Source organism: Panthera onca, chromosome C1, assembly GCF_046562875.1.
Source record: "Panthera onca isolate mPanOnc1 chromosome C1, mPanOnc1 haplotype 2, whole genome shotgun sequence".
NCBI classification, from domain to species: Eukaryota; Metazoa; Chordata; class Mammalia; order Carnivora; family Felidae; genus Panthera; species Panthera onca.
Window position 1 is genome coordinate 68,041,815 of NC_138346.1, and position 16,160 is coordinate 68,057,974.

A 16,160-nucleotide genomic window follows, 5' to 3' on the forward strand; every position below is an offset into this window, starting at 1 on the left:
CTCCCCTGGAGGTTTTCAAACCCTATGAGGTTTCAAAGCTACTGTTTTGGAATGCCTAATGTTGTCTCCTGCAGGGCTATGCATGATGGCTTCATTTTTCACTATAAGAATAGTTTTGATTATCAGCTGTGTGCCAGGTACTGTACTAATTGCTAGAGACACAAGGGGAAGAAAACAGTGACATCATCCCTGCTGTCATGCAGCATTCTGAGCAGTGGAGGTTGATGGATAGTAATCACGTGGTTGTGCACATGCATACATGGCATGAAGGGCCTGGACCTAAACTGAGAGGGTCATTGAAACTTCCCCACAGAAATAATGGCTCATGTGAGGGATGGAAAGTAGAAGGTGGGGAGATAGTGTACAAAGCAGCTCTAGTAGCATATGCAAAGGCCCCGTGTCAGGAAGGAGCACGGCTGTTTCAAGAAACTGAGAAAAACAAAATAATATGTTTGGAGTTAGAGAAGAAGGAAAGGATTATAGGGGGTAGATCTGAAAGGAGCCACAAGGGTATGGAATAGACAAGTTTGTGCCAGTCAGTTTCTGTAATTCTGATATTGGTGACAATACGTATTTTGAGTTAATATAACTAATTGAACATGTGCTGCTCATGCTCAAGTAAAATGTGTTATTGAATATCTTTTTTTAATGGAGAGAATGGAAGACATCCTACTACCTGACTTCTCTAAGCCATGTACTCTTTTGCTCTTAATAAATATTTGACAATTAGAAAAACAAAACAGAGTGGCCGTAAAGAAGCAGTAGCTTTCCTTGAGCTGTTGGGGCCTTTTGAACAGTTTTTGTTTTTTAAAGTATGCCATTTTGTTAGAGATTTGGAATAAGTAATACTGAATATATTATTTTCCATTTCCTTCAAGGGAACACAGTGAGTTACTTAATTCAAAATATCTGAGACTGTCTTCTCTTATCTTAGGACACTGCATTCCTTATGTAGAAGAATGTAAAAATCCAGGGCCACTCTGACCTTGATATAAAAATATTTCTCATGATTTAAGTGCATTGCCTATCTGTTAAAAATAATAGAGTAAAAAATGGAAACATTAAAAGATAGCTTTATAATCCTATTGCACTTGGATGATAAACTTTTAAAGAGCTATAGAAAATAAACTTTCCTTGGGACCTAGTTGAGGTCACACCTCTAAGGGCCTTGTTTCTTACTTTCTATTAACCATATGTAAACAAAATAGATAATTAATGGATACAGTGGATAAATTAATGTTTCTTTTTAGAAGTTATATACTTTCTTCATGGTAAGGTCTTAGTATTTAAATGTGATGTTTAAGTTATTGTAAATTAAATAGTAATTAATAAGAGTCAGTGTCTAATTAAATATTAAGTGTAGTATTTAAATGTAGTTAATTTAAAAGTTAAATTTAAATTTTCCCAAAATAAAAACTTTGGCACAAGAGACAACCATCCCCAATGATCTTTTTTTTTCTTCCTCTTTTGCTCTTTCTTCTTATTTTCTTTCTTTATTTAAAAATTTTTTCTCACTTCATTCTGTGGATTCTTGGTCATGTATTTATGCATAATCCATGCTTATTTTTTACCTGCTGAGTGATTATCCCACCTTCCATCCCCCTCCTCTGAAAAAAAACCAAGGATACATGGGGGAAAGCTACCCTGTATTAATTCCTCACCGGTGCTCCCTTCTGCTCTGTAACATTGCCACATGACCAGATGGCAGTCCTGAGTTTGTCTCAAATATTCCAGAATGAATCCAGGCTGAGAAAGGACTATCTATACCATACCGTCACATTCCTGGGGTCTGCAGGGAGGAGCAGAACGGCTGCCTCTTGGGGCCTTGCCTAGTGCTTTCCTAAGGCTTTATGAATAATCTGCTCTGAGAATCAGAATTTCCAGTGATTGTAGCAGATGATTACCATGTGTGCTTTGGAGGCAAGGTGATACATATCGGATTGACTTTCAGATTTTATCCCTTTATTTTTTCAGAAATGGCCGCTGTTTGATTTTTAAATATTTTATATCTTTTAGTCTTGAGGCTTTAGGGGCCTCAAGCTTTCTTCTAAAAAGTTAACCATTTCTTGCCATCCCTGTATATTTGAATGTTGTTGTGTCTACCGCTTTGAAAATGGGTTATGTTAATTTTTTAATCTTTTGCTTCCACTTACTTTTATGGAGGGCAGTCAGGGGAGTTGAAGTATAAAGTGTATGAACTGTCTTGATAAGATGGATGTCAGCCAAAACAGAGATCTGCTTCAGCCACATTTCAGCATATCCCCTGCGGGGGCTACTTTTCCTGTGTGGTACTATTTCACTAGTTGCCATATGCTCCCAGAGAAGTTTTTCAAACTGTAAACCACTCCAAAGGCCAAGGTTGCTCTGACTGTCAGGATTACAGTGACCGGGCAAGGCTTCCTAAACACAGCCTGTGTGTACCCTGTTGGCTGTCCTTGGGCACTCGCTCTGTTTATGCTGTTGGGATGTTATAGACAGGCCTTATCAGTGCATGTCTCTCTTGCTAGTCAAGTATCTTTCTGGTCATTGATGCAACAAAGAAAGTTCTTATACTTTTTTAGTGTCAGGCAGGATTTCTTCCTGCTGCTATATAATTTCAAATGATCAATTAGTATGAATAATATTTTTCTCCCCGTTTTTCACTTTATAAAGCAAGCTGGGAATTTAGATCACGGAACTTGAAATTATAATATCCCTTTATTAAGTAGCGTAATTATATGATTTTAAAATTTCTTTGTTACCACTCAGTGTGTAGAGGAAACAGGATGCCATTATGTTGCTCTAATAATTCTGAAGAGCAGCCCTGCTACTTGTTTTTACCTAATCACAAAAGTTTTTAACTTAGTTTTAATCCATACTAGTCATGTAGGTTTTCAGATGATTTGACTTTTTTTCTTACATAGGACAGTTTTGTGTAGTAATACTTTTGGCAAGAGGCATATTCAACTCTAGTAGAGAGTTAAGGCTTATTACATAAGCATTTCCTTTTTCGTATATTTTAAGGAGAAATAAATACTAATAAAGTGAGACTTTTAACCAAGACACCCCTTTGTGGTATAAAGAATTTTTCACAATTATTGAGTAGATTTGAGAGATGACGGGAATTTATTCCTGTGGAATATCAATTAAAATATAATTTTATCATTCTTAGGTAAATGTGTACTTTGGATACATGTCAATTAAATAGGAGTTAAAAAATACAAATTTAAAATGGGACTCAAACAAAAGTACCAAGCTTTTTTTCCAGTGGGTGTTATTTATTTTAAAATGAGTACATGCACCTATTCTAAAAATTTGAGTTGGCCTAGCCCTTCTAAATTTATGTGTCTTGATTCTTGGCAACCTGTTTCTTTCAAATTTGCAGTAATATAGTCTGAAGAAAATAATGGCATTTCCTAATTGGTTAGATGCCTTTTCCTTTGCCTCTTGTTCAGTTCTTGCCCACTACTTGAATTTGGCTTAGGCTTCAGAATGTCTCCAGTTGTTTTTTTTTTTTTTTAATTTATTTCCTTTAATATAAAAATATAGTAGATAAGAAAAAAATAGAGCATGAAAGTAAGAGGCATACTTCTGTTAGCCCAGGTGATGGGAGTTTTCTGTAAGAAAACATGGGTAGTCGGGAAGCCTTCCCAGCGACCTCCATGTCATTCCCATTTGCCCCCCATCTCCTGACGTGAGATTTGCCAGCTGGCCTCTGAGGGAGCTGAGACAGTGGCTCATCATCGTGGCACATGAAGGAGCAGTCACAGGGTTGGATCCTCTTTTCCTCTCAAGAGTGGTCGTCTTTGTCAGGAGCATGCAGCAGGGCCTGACCCAGTCAGCGTCAGCCAGAGCACGTGGAGGTGCAGTGGACAGCATCCCTTAGAATCCCACCGGTTGTCTGTCACAGATACAGGTCCTCAGGACACGCCCTTAAGAACACTAGCCTCCCTGCTTGCAGTCAGGGGAAACACGGAGATTACAGGCAGATCTTGGGATCTTTGTGAACCACATGTGTTAACCAGAAAGCGAGTGAATTGATGTGAAAGGTCAAACAGTTGCATCTGATCTTGGCGATGTATTTTCACGACCTTTCTCATATGACCTTATGTAGCAACCTCAATGACGGCAAAACTCAGAACTGCCCACAAACAGCGATATTGAGTCAATTCTTACCTAGGACTGTTTGTAAGAAAACATGTATATCTGTGGATCATTGAGGAGAATTTGAATTTACTGAGCATTACGATTTAATAATCATACACTTTGTGACAAAATATTTTTAAATTAAAGTTTATAAATAGGTATTGAGTACTTACTATGTCAAAAAACTTTGGCTCTACAGGGGTACAAAGTTCATTTGTTCCGAAGATCTTTATTAAGCCATACATACGCTGCCTTGGGCCAGGTACCTGAAATATGATGTCAAATGGTAAATAAACAGAGATTTTCCTTGAAGAAATTTATTAGTACAATTGAGGAGAAGGGCCTGCAAATAGAAAATTATAAAATAAGAGTATGTAAAAGAGTAATATAAATTACAAAGGCTTGGGCAGTCAGGGAAGACCTTCTGGAAGAAGTGCCATGGAAACTGGGGCCAAACAGTAAGTAGGAATTTGCCAAATAAGGTACGTTGTTGGTGGTTGGAGTGTTGATCCCAGTTAGAGGGTACCTCACATGCAACTAAAAAAGAACAGCTTACAAGTACCTGACCTATTTGGCTAGGATCGTAGAATGACCTGTAATATAGGCTGGTTTCCTGGAGAATGTACATGTTGCGTGCATCCTAGAGTTTGGGCTTTATTCCATGTGTTCCCACTTTCCTGGATCCCTTTCTACCTCATGTTATCTTTCAGACTTTCTTGCCTCTAAGTCACCATTAGTATTGGTACTTCTCAGGGTTCAGTCCTAGATTCTCTTTTTCTTTTGTTTTTCCTTTTCTCCCTCACCAGGCGTATCCGTGTCCATGGGTTTGTTTATGACTTAAAAGCTCGATGGTTCTTAAGTCAATTCTGAACTTAGGACCATACATCCCTATTACCACCATCCTGCCTACCACCTCAGTTTCCTTCCTCTTTGATGCTCCTGCCATCCCTGACTCCTCTCAGTCTTTAGAACTTGCCAAATTCCTTCTTACCCAAGGGACTTCTGTTCCCTTAGCTGAAATGCTCTCACCTTCTCTTTGCCTGGCTCTAGCCCACTCTTCAAGTCTTGCCTTACGTTATCACTTTTTCACAGATACCTTCCAGGTCTCTCACCCTAACCTAAGCTCCATTTTATGATTAGTAATATGCCATACGTTTATGCTCTAGTTGGTAATTATTATTTTTTTAATACTGCTTTCCCTACTAGACTTTAAGCTCTCTGAAATGAACAACAGTCTCTGTCTGTGACAGACAGCCTTATATTAAAACACTTAGCAAAGGATGTGCACCTTGTAAGGGGTCTTAGTAAATATGATGAGCTGCTTGAGTTGGGACAACAAGGAGCCACTGAAGAATCTTAGTAGCAGAACGACCTGATTGGATTGGCAATAAGCAAGTTTCTTCTGCCAGCAGTATGGAGATTGACCTGGAGGGGGTCCATGGCTAGAGCAAGGGAGAAATGTAGGTAGGTGTTACCAGTAGACACGGCACATATAAAAACACAAAGAAATCAAATTCACTTGTTCCAGGGGCTCTGAGATATTCTCAAGATTATTTTCATCTCTTAGCGTGGCTTACTCCACGTGGGCCTCATTTTCCCCCACTCTTTCTCTTTGTGAACAATAACAGCTTCATCCTACGTCTGCCCAATAGAAAAGAGGGTCCACTCTACGGTTATGTGAACAGATATCCAGATTGGCTCTGACTGGCTCTGATGAGGTCATACGCCCTTCTCTGAAGTAATAACTGTTGCCAGAGGGATTCTGGGTGCTGGTGGATCAGTCTGGATACTATCTATCCGGATCTGAGGCAGTGGTATGAACTAGTATGGTAAACTGGCCATAAAAAGACATGTTTTTTGTATACATGCTCCTACCACGGCTGATTTCAAGCTGGATGCCTGACTTGCAGCTCCTGAGTGTTTAACAGCCGGCTCTGGTAAGCCTGTCCCTGAAGCTCTAGGTCTCCATGGCTGAGCTGGAGGGAGAGCTGCAGGGGTCACAAGGACCGATGGTGAGGGAGGGAGTGTGCTCTAAAAGGCAACCAGAATATTGTTAGAGAAGACAGGTAGGTACCTGGTAGCCAGTCTACCAAGGAAATTTGCACTGTACTATGCATAAAGTATACTTCGGTGTCATGATTTTCGTTTACCTAAGAATTTTTTAAAGTTCCTATATCATTTCCTTGAATAACATGCTGAGACATTATATAATATTCCATTCTATGAAAGTACTGTCATTTACTGTTCTTTTATAGTTGAATATTTAGATTAATAGAATTATATGTAACGCTTTGCTGGGTATGTCTATGCTTAAAGCCATTTTCCACATTTAGGACAGATTTACTGAGATGGTTTACGTAAGGGAAATTACTGAGTCAACGGAATGGACCTTTTAATGCTTTTGAATACTTTCCAATAGGTGTACAAAATAGTTTTACCAATTATATCACTCCTATCACTGTAAGAGAGCAAGTATTTCATCACACTGTTATTAACTGTAATTTAAAAAAAAAAAATGGTAGGACAAGGGCACCTGAGTGGCTCAGTCGGTTATGCATGAAACTCTTGATTTTGGCTCAGGTCATAATCTCAGAGTTCGTGAGACCAAACCTGCATCGGGCTCTGCGTTGACAGGGCAGATCCTGCTTGGGATTCTCTCTTTCCTCTCTCTGCCCCTCCCCTGCTTGTGCGCATGTGCTCTCTCTCAAAATAAATAAATAAACATTAAAAAAAATTGGTAGGACAAAATTGATAAATCATTTTTATTTGCATTTGTTTGAATTACTAAAAATGTTGAAATGTCTATTTTTGTAACAAGTGTATTTCTTATAGTGAATTTTTATATCATTTTCCACTTGTGTGTGTATATGTTGATCTTACTATACTATTATCATAGGTGTTTATCTTCTTATAATTAATTTAATTAATATACAACCATACCATAGTTAATAATGGAAATTCTAGCACAGAGCACAACTTGGTAAATGTTAAGGGGAGTGTTGTATATGAAACTCTCTCTAATTCTGTATAATTTAGAGTAACATTAGCTGCTGTGATAGATAAATACAAATTCACAGTAAGTGAACACAATAAAAGTTTATTTCTTGCTCATGTCAAAGTTCCATATGGGTGTTCTTAGTTGGGCACCTTTCGTGTGGTCATGGTGGGATAAAGGCTCTTTTTGTCCTATGGCTTTTCTTCCCTCTAGGTCCTTGTAGTCATTTCCATTCAGTGGGAGAGTGGCCTAACAATGGGGGACAATATGTGGGAGATTTTTATGGATGAGGCCTGAAAGTACAACATTGAATGTGCTTACATTCCATTGACTAAAACTCAATCCCATGGATACAACTAATTGCAAGGGGGAAAAATGATTTGGTACACATCTAGCCAGTCTTTGCCCAAGTTTCAAGAACCTGAAAATAGAGACATCTTTCCATAAAGGCTGATTTACTTACTGCTTTTACTACCTGTATATATCTGGGAATGAATAGCCCATGTTACTTGGATTACAGGATTTAAATATGGAATGGAAAATTTTAAGTATTGTTAAGGGATATATAGCTTTTTAATAGACCAGAGTGGTAGAGAAATGACAGCAAATGGTCACTGAACGTCCTCTACTTTAGACACTGAAGAGAAGAGAGTAGAAGTTGTCAGACATAGTGATTTGACATGTTATGGACAAGTTTTGGATAGGCAACATTTTTTCAGTGTTTTAGAAAATTAAATGTACAAGAATCCATATAAGGACTTTGTAATTAGCTCAGCCAATAAGTTTGACGACTTATTAGAGTGATATTTTTTAATAGACTATTTTAGCTCATTTTCTTATTTCTACCTACACAGGTAATTAAAGTATACAGTGAAGATGAAACCAGCAGGGCTGTAGAGGTACCCAGTGACATAACTGCCCGAGATGTTTGCCAGCTGTTGATCCTGAAGAATCATTACATTGATGACCACAGCTGGACCCTTTTTGAGCATCTGCCTCACATAGGTCTAGGTAAGGATACAGAACCGTAGTCCATATCCTTGCTTTTCCATTCCTTATAGCTTCAATCATATGGCAAAGAGTTTCTTCAGACGTAGAAAAATAGAAGAGAATTATGAGTAGTCTTTTTCTTTATTTTTGGTGTTGGTGGTTGGGACACAAAGAACGTAGCACAAAATGAAAGTAAGGGTAGAAATATTACACATTTAGCACACTTCTTTGTTTAAATAATGATTTAGGGAAATTTGGGAGCCAAAACACAGAGTCCAAGTTGATAGAAAGATAAATGCCATAATAATCGTTGGTAGCACAGTAAACATATTTTGAGAAGTTAATAAAATAAGCTGTTATCTGAACTACTTTTTGAACTGGTTGTAGTGAAGACATGGGAAATTTCTGCACTGGTGCTTCTCTTTATGGATGTGTAAACCCTAAATTTTTCTAGAAGAACTAAGTAACTCTTTTACATTTTAAAGTCATAAACATAAAGAGTAATCTTCAAAACTATTTTGTAAATTGGAAATGCAGCTCTGTGTTGTAAAATGTAGAGGGCTTTCTTCTCCATTTTTTAAAACAAGTTAAAAGAATTTTTATTCTTCTGTTGGAGTGAGACAGAATTTGGCAACAATTTTATTTCACATTTTCTTATTTTTACAGGTATTAGTGTTAAAGAACATGTTCCCCTAATAAGTAGTGAAAAAGAAAGGGGTTTGTTATGTTCATGCCATCCGATTCTTTGAATTCCATATTTGTTTCCTGCAGCTGCTCTAACACATTGCTATACACCTGGTGACTTACAACAACCAAACTTTATTCTTGTGGCTCTGGAGGCCAGAAGTCTAAAATCAGTATCGTCGGGTTGAACTTAAGGCATCGGCAGGGATGCACTTCTCTTGGAGGCTGTAGAAGACCAGCTGTTCCCGCACTCTTCTAGCTTCTGGTGGCGGCCGGCATTCCTTAGCTATGGCCATGTCACTTCAGTCCCTACTTTCGTGGTCACACTGGATTTTCCTCCTCTGTGTCAAATCACCCTCTGCCTCTGTCTTATAAAAATGGTACCATTTAGAGTTTACCTGGATAATCCAGGATAATCTCTTAGTTTTAAGGTCCCTTAATCACATCTGCAAAATTTTTTTTTTTTTTTTTTTTTTTTTTTTTTGGCCATATTAGGTAAAATTCACAGAAAACCTGAATTCTGAAGGTATGCTATATGGGCCAGGGCAACTTGCTGTCATTGCCTTCCCAGGGCAGAAAAAGTTCAACATATATTTTCTGCGTTGATATTTGTGACTAATTTAACTTCTATTCATGACCATTAATCTCCTTAAAGTATGATGTTGACTCTCAATAGACATCTGCCATATTCTATCTAAACTTATCTTGTTTACATATGCTCTTAATTAGCATATGAAATTACAGTATTCTATACTATTAATTTTTTCTTTGGGAGCAACTTAAAAAACATTTTTTTTTTTTGATTATAGTCACGACAGTTTATCCCTAACAAATAGCTTGAAACTCAATAATAAAAATCTACTCTGTAAATCACTGAAACCACAGCAAGTGATATTAAGGAATAAAACGCACAGGTCTTTTAATGTTGAGGCTTCAAATGGAACGCTGAGAATTAATTTGAGTTGCATACTAAGTTTAAGATTTTAGGCATCAAATAGAAATATGTTTCTCCATTACTCTATTTTCTGGAAATGCTGAAATAAAATCAAAGATGTGAGAATATTGTCTCATGGCTTTGTCAACCATGCATCAGGCCAAAGATTATGGGAAAGAAATGGGGTTCCACAGCCTTCTTGTGTTCTTTTTCCTCCTTTTGGTTTTCACTCAGATTATATCTTTAAATAGTAGAAAAGCTGCAGGCATAATGCTCTCCAAATACTGATGCATATTAGATTTACCATCTTCCATATCTGTATTTATTTATTAGCTGCTTTATTTCTGTAAGGATACACTGAAACATTAGATGGTAGCTAACGAATATCTATTTTCTTCACTTATTTATTTATTGTCTAATTTCTCTATTTTAACATAATCTGTAATTATACTGTGCATTTACTTTTGTAGACTTTTTGTGTGTGTGTGTGGGTGTATGTGTGTGTGCGCTTAAAAATACCTCTTATTTTTCTTTTTCTTTTTTTTTTCATTTCACCTTACAGATTCCACAAAAACTAGGAACTCTCCCTGCCTTTTCCTGTTGTCTTCTTCAAACAATTTAGCAGATATTTATTGACTATTTTATACCCAGCCTTAGATCGTGGGGGTACAGTATGAACATGATAGACAAAAAAAACAAAAGAACAAACAAAAGAAAAAACCCACTGCCCTTGTGAGTTTGCATTTTCGAGGGAAGAGAAAGATAAGAGGCAAATGACTAAAATTTGTAACCCCTTAGATGATGATAAGTATGGGTTTCTCCTGATATCCAAAAGTAGAGTGCTCTTACTGAAAACTTTCATAAGCTGAAACTGTATAAAGCAAAGAAGCATTTACCATTAATTTATACGGAACAATATTTGAGCATTCCCAGACCCCACAAATAATCTCTCTTAGTATTTTCTGGTGTCTCAGGGTGCATCTTGCCAACAGATGCACAGAATAAATCAAGATAAAGCCCAGATGCTCACAGACTAAGTTCAAAGCTATGGTGGCTTGATGCTGAGATGCTGAGTGCAGTTCCCTGGAAGGAGCTTGGCGGGGCCATGTCGCTGCTCTCCAGGGTGCACGCTGCCTCTATAAGGGCTCGCTGCAAAGCAAACGCTGATTGGTATTTTCATTTTTCACCTTTTTATGTAAAAGTGAAAAGCCTCTTTGGATTTCTGCAGGTTGGCAAAAACAGGTACTAATGTAGGTCTTTTGTAAAAGCAAAGTGTTGTAATGCGAACTTTTGAAAAGCTGGAACTTTTGAAAAGCCTATACTGGGAGAAAAGGAAGGCAGGAAGAAGGAAAGAGCATGCTGGGGGTGAGTGGGCGATGCATTTTATTTCTTATTTTTATTACTTTGAAAGAGAGAGAGAAAGCGTGCAGTAGCAGGGGAGGGGCAAAAAGAGAGGGAGACAGAGAGTCCTAAGCAGGCTCCACACTGTCAGTGCAGAATCTGATGCAGGGCTCGAACCCGCAAACCGTGAGATCATGACCTGAGCTGAAATCAAGAGTCATTAACGGAATGAGGCACCCAGGTGCCCCAGGAGACGCACTTTAAAAAAAGGGATCAGGGAAGATGTCCTTGATAACATCACGTGGAGGAGAATATTTGTGGCACTGTGCTCAGGCAGCAGCCAGAGGCCAGCACTTCTGGAATAAGGTGGGGAGTGAGGGAGTGGACTTCAGTAGGGCAGCTACAGAGCCAGCACATGTAGGGTCTCTTAAGCCACGGAGGGGCTTGACTTTTCCATTGAGTGACAGAAAAAGTGACTGGAGGTCTTGGAGTCAGAGAGCAAATACGATCCTGATTTAGTTTTGAAAGTACAGTCGACCCTTGAATAACATGGATTTGAAGTCCACAGATCTACTTATATGTGGATTTTTTCTAATAAATACGGTCTAGTATTGTAAATTTATTATCTCTTCCTTATAAATTTTCTTGATAACGTTTTTCTCTAGTTTACTTTATTGTAAGAGTACAGTATATAATGCATATAACCTCAAAGTATTCATGGACTGTTTATATTACCAATAAGTCTTCCAGTCAGCAGTAGGCTATTTGTAATTAAGTTTTGGGGGAGTCAAGTTTCATACAGATTTTTTACTACAAGGGGAGATCTGCACCCCTGTCGTCCACATGGTTCAAGAGTCAGCTGTATACTGGTAAGAAGGCCAGAATTCAACCTTCTAGAGGCTAAGCCACTTTATTTTGCTTCTACATCAAATTAACTGTGGCTTCCTGGATTGATCCTGGTGCATATGTAATTTCTGCCGGTTGCTCATGCCCCACTGTAGCATCTTCACGGTATTGTCTACCCACGTATGAGGTGTAGTATTGGTGAGACCCTGACACATTATGGGCAAGAATGTTGTAACTTGTAGGATAAATGAGAGTTAAGGGTTTTCTGTACTTTAGTTCACGTTAATGACCAAGGTAAGCTTAGGAAAGTTTCAGAGACATTTTACGTTGTTAAAATAAATGTGCTATTGTTGTTGCTTCTGATCCAGTAAAGCACACCACAGATTACTAAAGTCAGAAGGAGGAGCACTTAATATTCAAAGTATAGTATGTATATGGAATCTAAAGTCTGTTTTCAGAGTGGCATTTTCTGTGGCAAAGGAAACGTCCATCTTATTAGTATTTTTTAATATAAATGCATGTGTGTGATAGCTGTTATTAATGTGCATCTTCTATGTGCAAGGCACAGAGGGAGAGGTTTAATATTAATCTTGATAGATGTTCATATTACTTACCCTCATGGTGACCCTGCAAGATACGTTTTTTTTTTTTTTTTTTAAAGCTCCATTTACATATAGGAATACAAAGATTCAGTGATGAGATACCTTGCCCAGAGTCAAATGTTGCTCAAGTCTAGGTCCTTTTACGTTCTTAAAGTCTTTGCGTTTTCCATTGAAATGAGTTTGTCTCTCCTCATCCCACTAGACAACCGGTCCAGGGATTCTGTGGTTGATTTGTCTCTGTCTCACTCTGTGTCTCTTTCATGTGTGATGTGAGTATAAGTTAAAATTTTGAACCCTCAAGAACATTTTTCGGTAAATGTTTCCTACCAAATGGTATTGAAGTTATTGGGAGCAAACCGATCTATCCTGTTCACTTTATAGCACAGCCAGTTATTTCTTCTGGCCGAGAAAGAGGATCATGTTGGAAATGGCTTCTCCTTGAATTTGTATATAGCATAAACGGTAACATGACTTTTGGAACTTTGAGTACACTATCAATAGTTCATATCCTCTGGCAATAATTATTAATGTATGTTGCTGAGAATTTTAATAGGCAGAGTAAATCATTGAAGGCAGCTAAACATCCTCATTTTGTTATGAATCTCTGATTTTCCTGATTTTGGATCATCTTATGATGAGGTTCCAGTTGCACACAGTTTTATAGACATTGAATTTAAAACATCAGTACATCTACAAATGTTTGCCCTTCTCTCCTGTGTTGACGTTTTGTAACTGGTGTGTTTTACTTCATAGCCACTGGATGTCACTGTGGTTCCCCAGATGGAGCCCTTTGCTTTTACAATCAGTGTTAAGTGGATTGAGGGGGGAGTGGGGCGGGGGCAGAAACTTCAGTTTTAAGTCCTCTGGAACTTAATGGGATCCATGTTTGTCTTGCTCCCATTTTGATTCCTAATTGAAGCCACGGTATGAAGCTGTGGCAATTAACACAATACCTCAAGCGCATACCTATGGACTCCTCGGGAAGAAGAATTAATTGTATTTTAGTGTCATTGCTGGGGACAGCTGAGAGTTCCATTGTGAATATCATTGTGGAGTGGCTTTAATAAGCAAAATGAATGACTGGAGGCTTTTAATGAAACCATTTTTATGTGTGCAGCTGTCCCCACGTGATCTCTTTAAGACAGAAACAGTGCACAACAGTGGTAAAAAAGAGCTTCACAGCCGCCTGCTTTGAAGCTGTTCCTTTACTTTTTTTTTTTTTTTTTTTCTTTTTTACCAAAGAAGCACAAGTGTTGTTCCTGTTGTCTGGAGCTGAAACGTGGTTGTACTCTCAGCGTTGTTTGTAACCTACCAGCCATCAGAATTGTGACCACTCTTATCACCAGTACCAGTAATTGTGAAGCTTTTAGGATATGTGGCGCTAGGCTTCCTTCTCTGCTGAAACTGACCTGAGCTCTGAGGAGGCGTGGTGTCCTGGTGGCACACCAAGACTGGAGGCAGAGAATATGAACCAGTGGGGCACCTGAGTGGCTCAGTCAGTTGAGCATTTGACTTTGGCTCAGGTCATGATCTCGCAGTTCATGAGTTTGAGCCCCGCATCCAGCTTGCTGCCAGTTGGTGAGTTCAAGCCCTGCATCCAGCTCGAGGCTGTCTGCGTGGAACCTTCAGATCCTCTTTTCCCTCCCTCTCTCTGCTCCTCCCCTGTTTGTGCTCTCTCTCTCAAAAATAAACATCAAAAAAAGAAAGAAGAAAGAAAAGAAAAGAAAAGAAAAGAAAAGAAAAGATGAACCAGTGAAGAATTATAACTAAATCTGCCTCCTGGTCCAGCTGATTTTTCCTTCTCGCTGTTCTCCTAGCCTGCATTCAGGTCTTATCTCTCTCCTCAGGTATTATATTAGCCTTATAACAGGTCCCTTTGCCTCTGGTCATACCAAGGTTATCCTTGTGAATGCAGCCCTGATTCTTCATGCATTAGGGCCCAAGGTCCTTTGCAGGCCTTGTAACACCTATGACCTGACTACCTCTCCTGTCTCCAGCCTTGTGTCTCCCCCTCTTCTTCCTGTACGTTTATACATTAAAGAAGTTCCTGTAGTCGCCCGCATATACTACAGTTTCCACTCCTTGGTTTCCTTGCTTGTGCTGTTAGGATTCTCAGCAAGTTCTTTCTCACCCGTCTTTACCTGGCTATGCCTCTTCCAAGGCTTACTTGGAATTTTAGTTAAAAATGATAGTAAGGTATAACTGGCAGCCATTTCCTAAAAATATTATGAAAACAAAGCAAGATGAAAACCCTCAGTTGTCCAAGCTGACAGCCAGCTAACGTAGTGCCATGGTTTGAGAGAGAGAGAAAGAAAAGCATTAGGAGGCATCCCATGCTCAGCCTTATCAAGTAGAGTTGCCCCTTCCCTCTGAGAGCAGGTAGGGAGACAGGTCTGTCTCTTCTGTGTTCCAATTAGGATATTTACTGTTCTTGAGACAATTAGGGTACTTACTGGCACCACTGCTTCTTATACATCCTTTAGGAAATTGCAAATCCTAAAAATAACAGAGTGGTGCCAGAAACACTGGGAGTGATCGTGATGGATTGTGTCCCAGGAGGGGATGTTCCCACAAGTACATGCTGGACTGGGGTGTGGAAAACAAGCAAATTTGGCCAAGAAATAGGTATAGGGCTGTTCAAGCAGGGTTATTTACAATATCGATGAATTAGAAAAATGTTATAGCAATCAAGGGATGTAATAAAGTACATCCGTAGTATGTAAGTTATGCAGCTCTTGATCATGTTTTTGGAGTCCTCCCTTTGAAAACTGATATGGGCAGATATAAAATCAATGATGACTGACTGGATGTGTATATATATATATATATGTATGTACACAAACACACACACACACACACACACACACACACACACACACACACAGTGTCTCCTAAATTTCATATACATACATTCATATGGACCCAGGGAAAAAACAAGAAGGGATTATACTGAAATGTTAAGTGCTAATTCCTGATTGGTAAGCTTAAAAATGGATTGTGATTGTCAGCTGCCCATGCTTTTCAAATTTACTATAGTGGAAATGTATTATTTTAGAATCAAAGAAAAAAAAAAAAAGAAAGAAACACAGTTTTAAAAACTTAAGAAATTTTAAAAGATTTAAGACATCTTCCTGAAGCTCCAAGTTGGGCCAACTACCCGTCTTCTGAGCTGCTGTAACATTTTCTGCAACTATCTTTTTTTTTTTTTTTTTTTAATGTTTATTTATTTTTGAGAGCAAGAGAGACAGAGTGTGGGTGGGAGAAGGGTAGAGAGAGAGTGAGACATGGAATCTGAAGCAGGCTCCAGGCTCTGAGCTGTCAGCACGGAGTACGACACGGGGCTTGAACCCACGGACCGTGAGATCATGACCTGAGCCAAAGTCGGACACTTAACTGATTGAGCCACCCAGGCGCCCCTTCTGCAAATATCTTAATAGTGGTCATATTATGAAAACTAGACAGTAGTTCCATGAGAGATGGATCTCTGAATACATCTTTGTAAGCCAGGGTTTAAGACAAATAAATGGTTTCTGAACTAAAACATACTAAACTATAAGGTACTTATATCAAGCAGTTCAAAGGATGGATTACAACGTACATAGAAGGAAAAGACATGGAAAAGAAGCCAAAGAAATCAGATGCA

General features: G+C 38.6%; 1 protein-coding gene across 4 annotated transcripts in view; it reads left to right on the top strand.

Moving 5' to 3' along the window:
• Positions 1–16,160, top strand: part of GRB14 (growth factor receptor bound protein 14) — a 117,088-nt gene that overhangs the window by 66,267 nt on the left and 34,661 nt on the right. For all 4 annotated transcript variants that reach the window (XM_060621246.2, XM_060621245.2, XM_060621247.2 and 1 more), the window contains one exon: positions 7,975–8,131. In XM_060621246.2, coding sequence (XP_060477229.2) covers positions 7,975–8,131 — 157 coding nt within the window. The remainder of the gene's footprint in view (positions 1–7,974; positions 8,132–16,160) is intronic.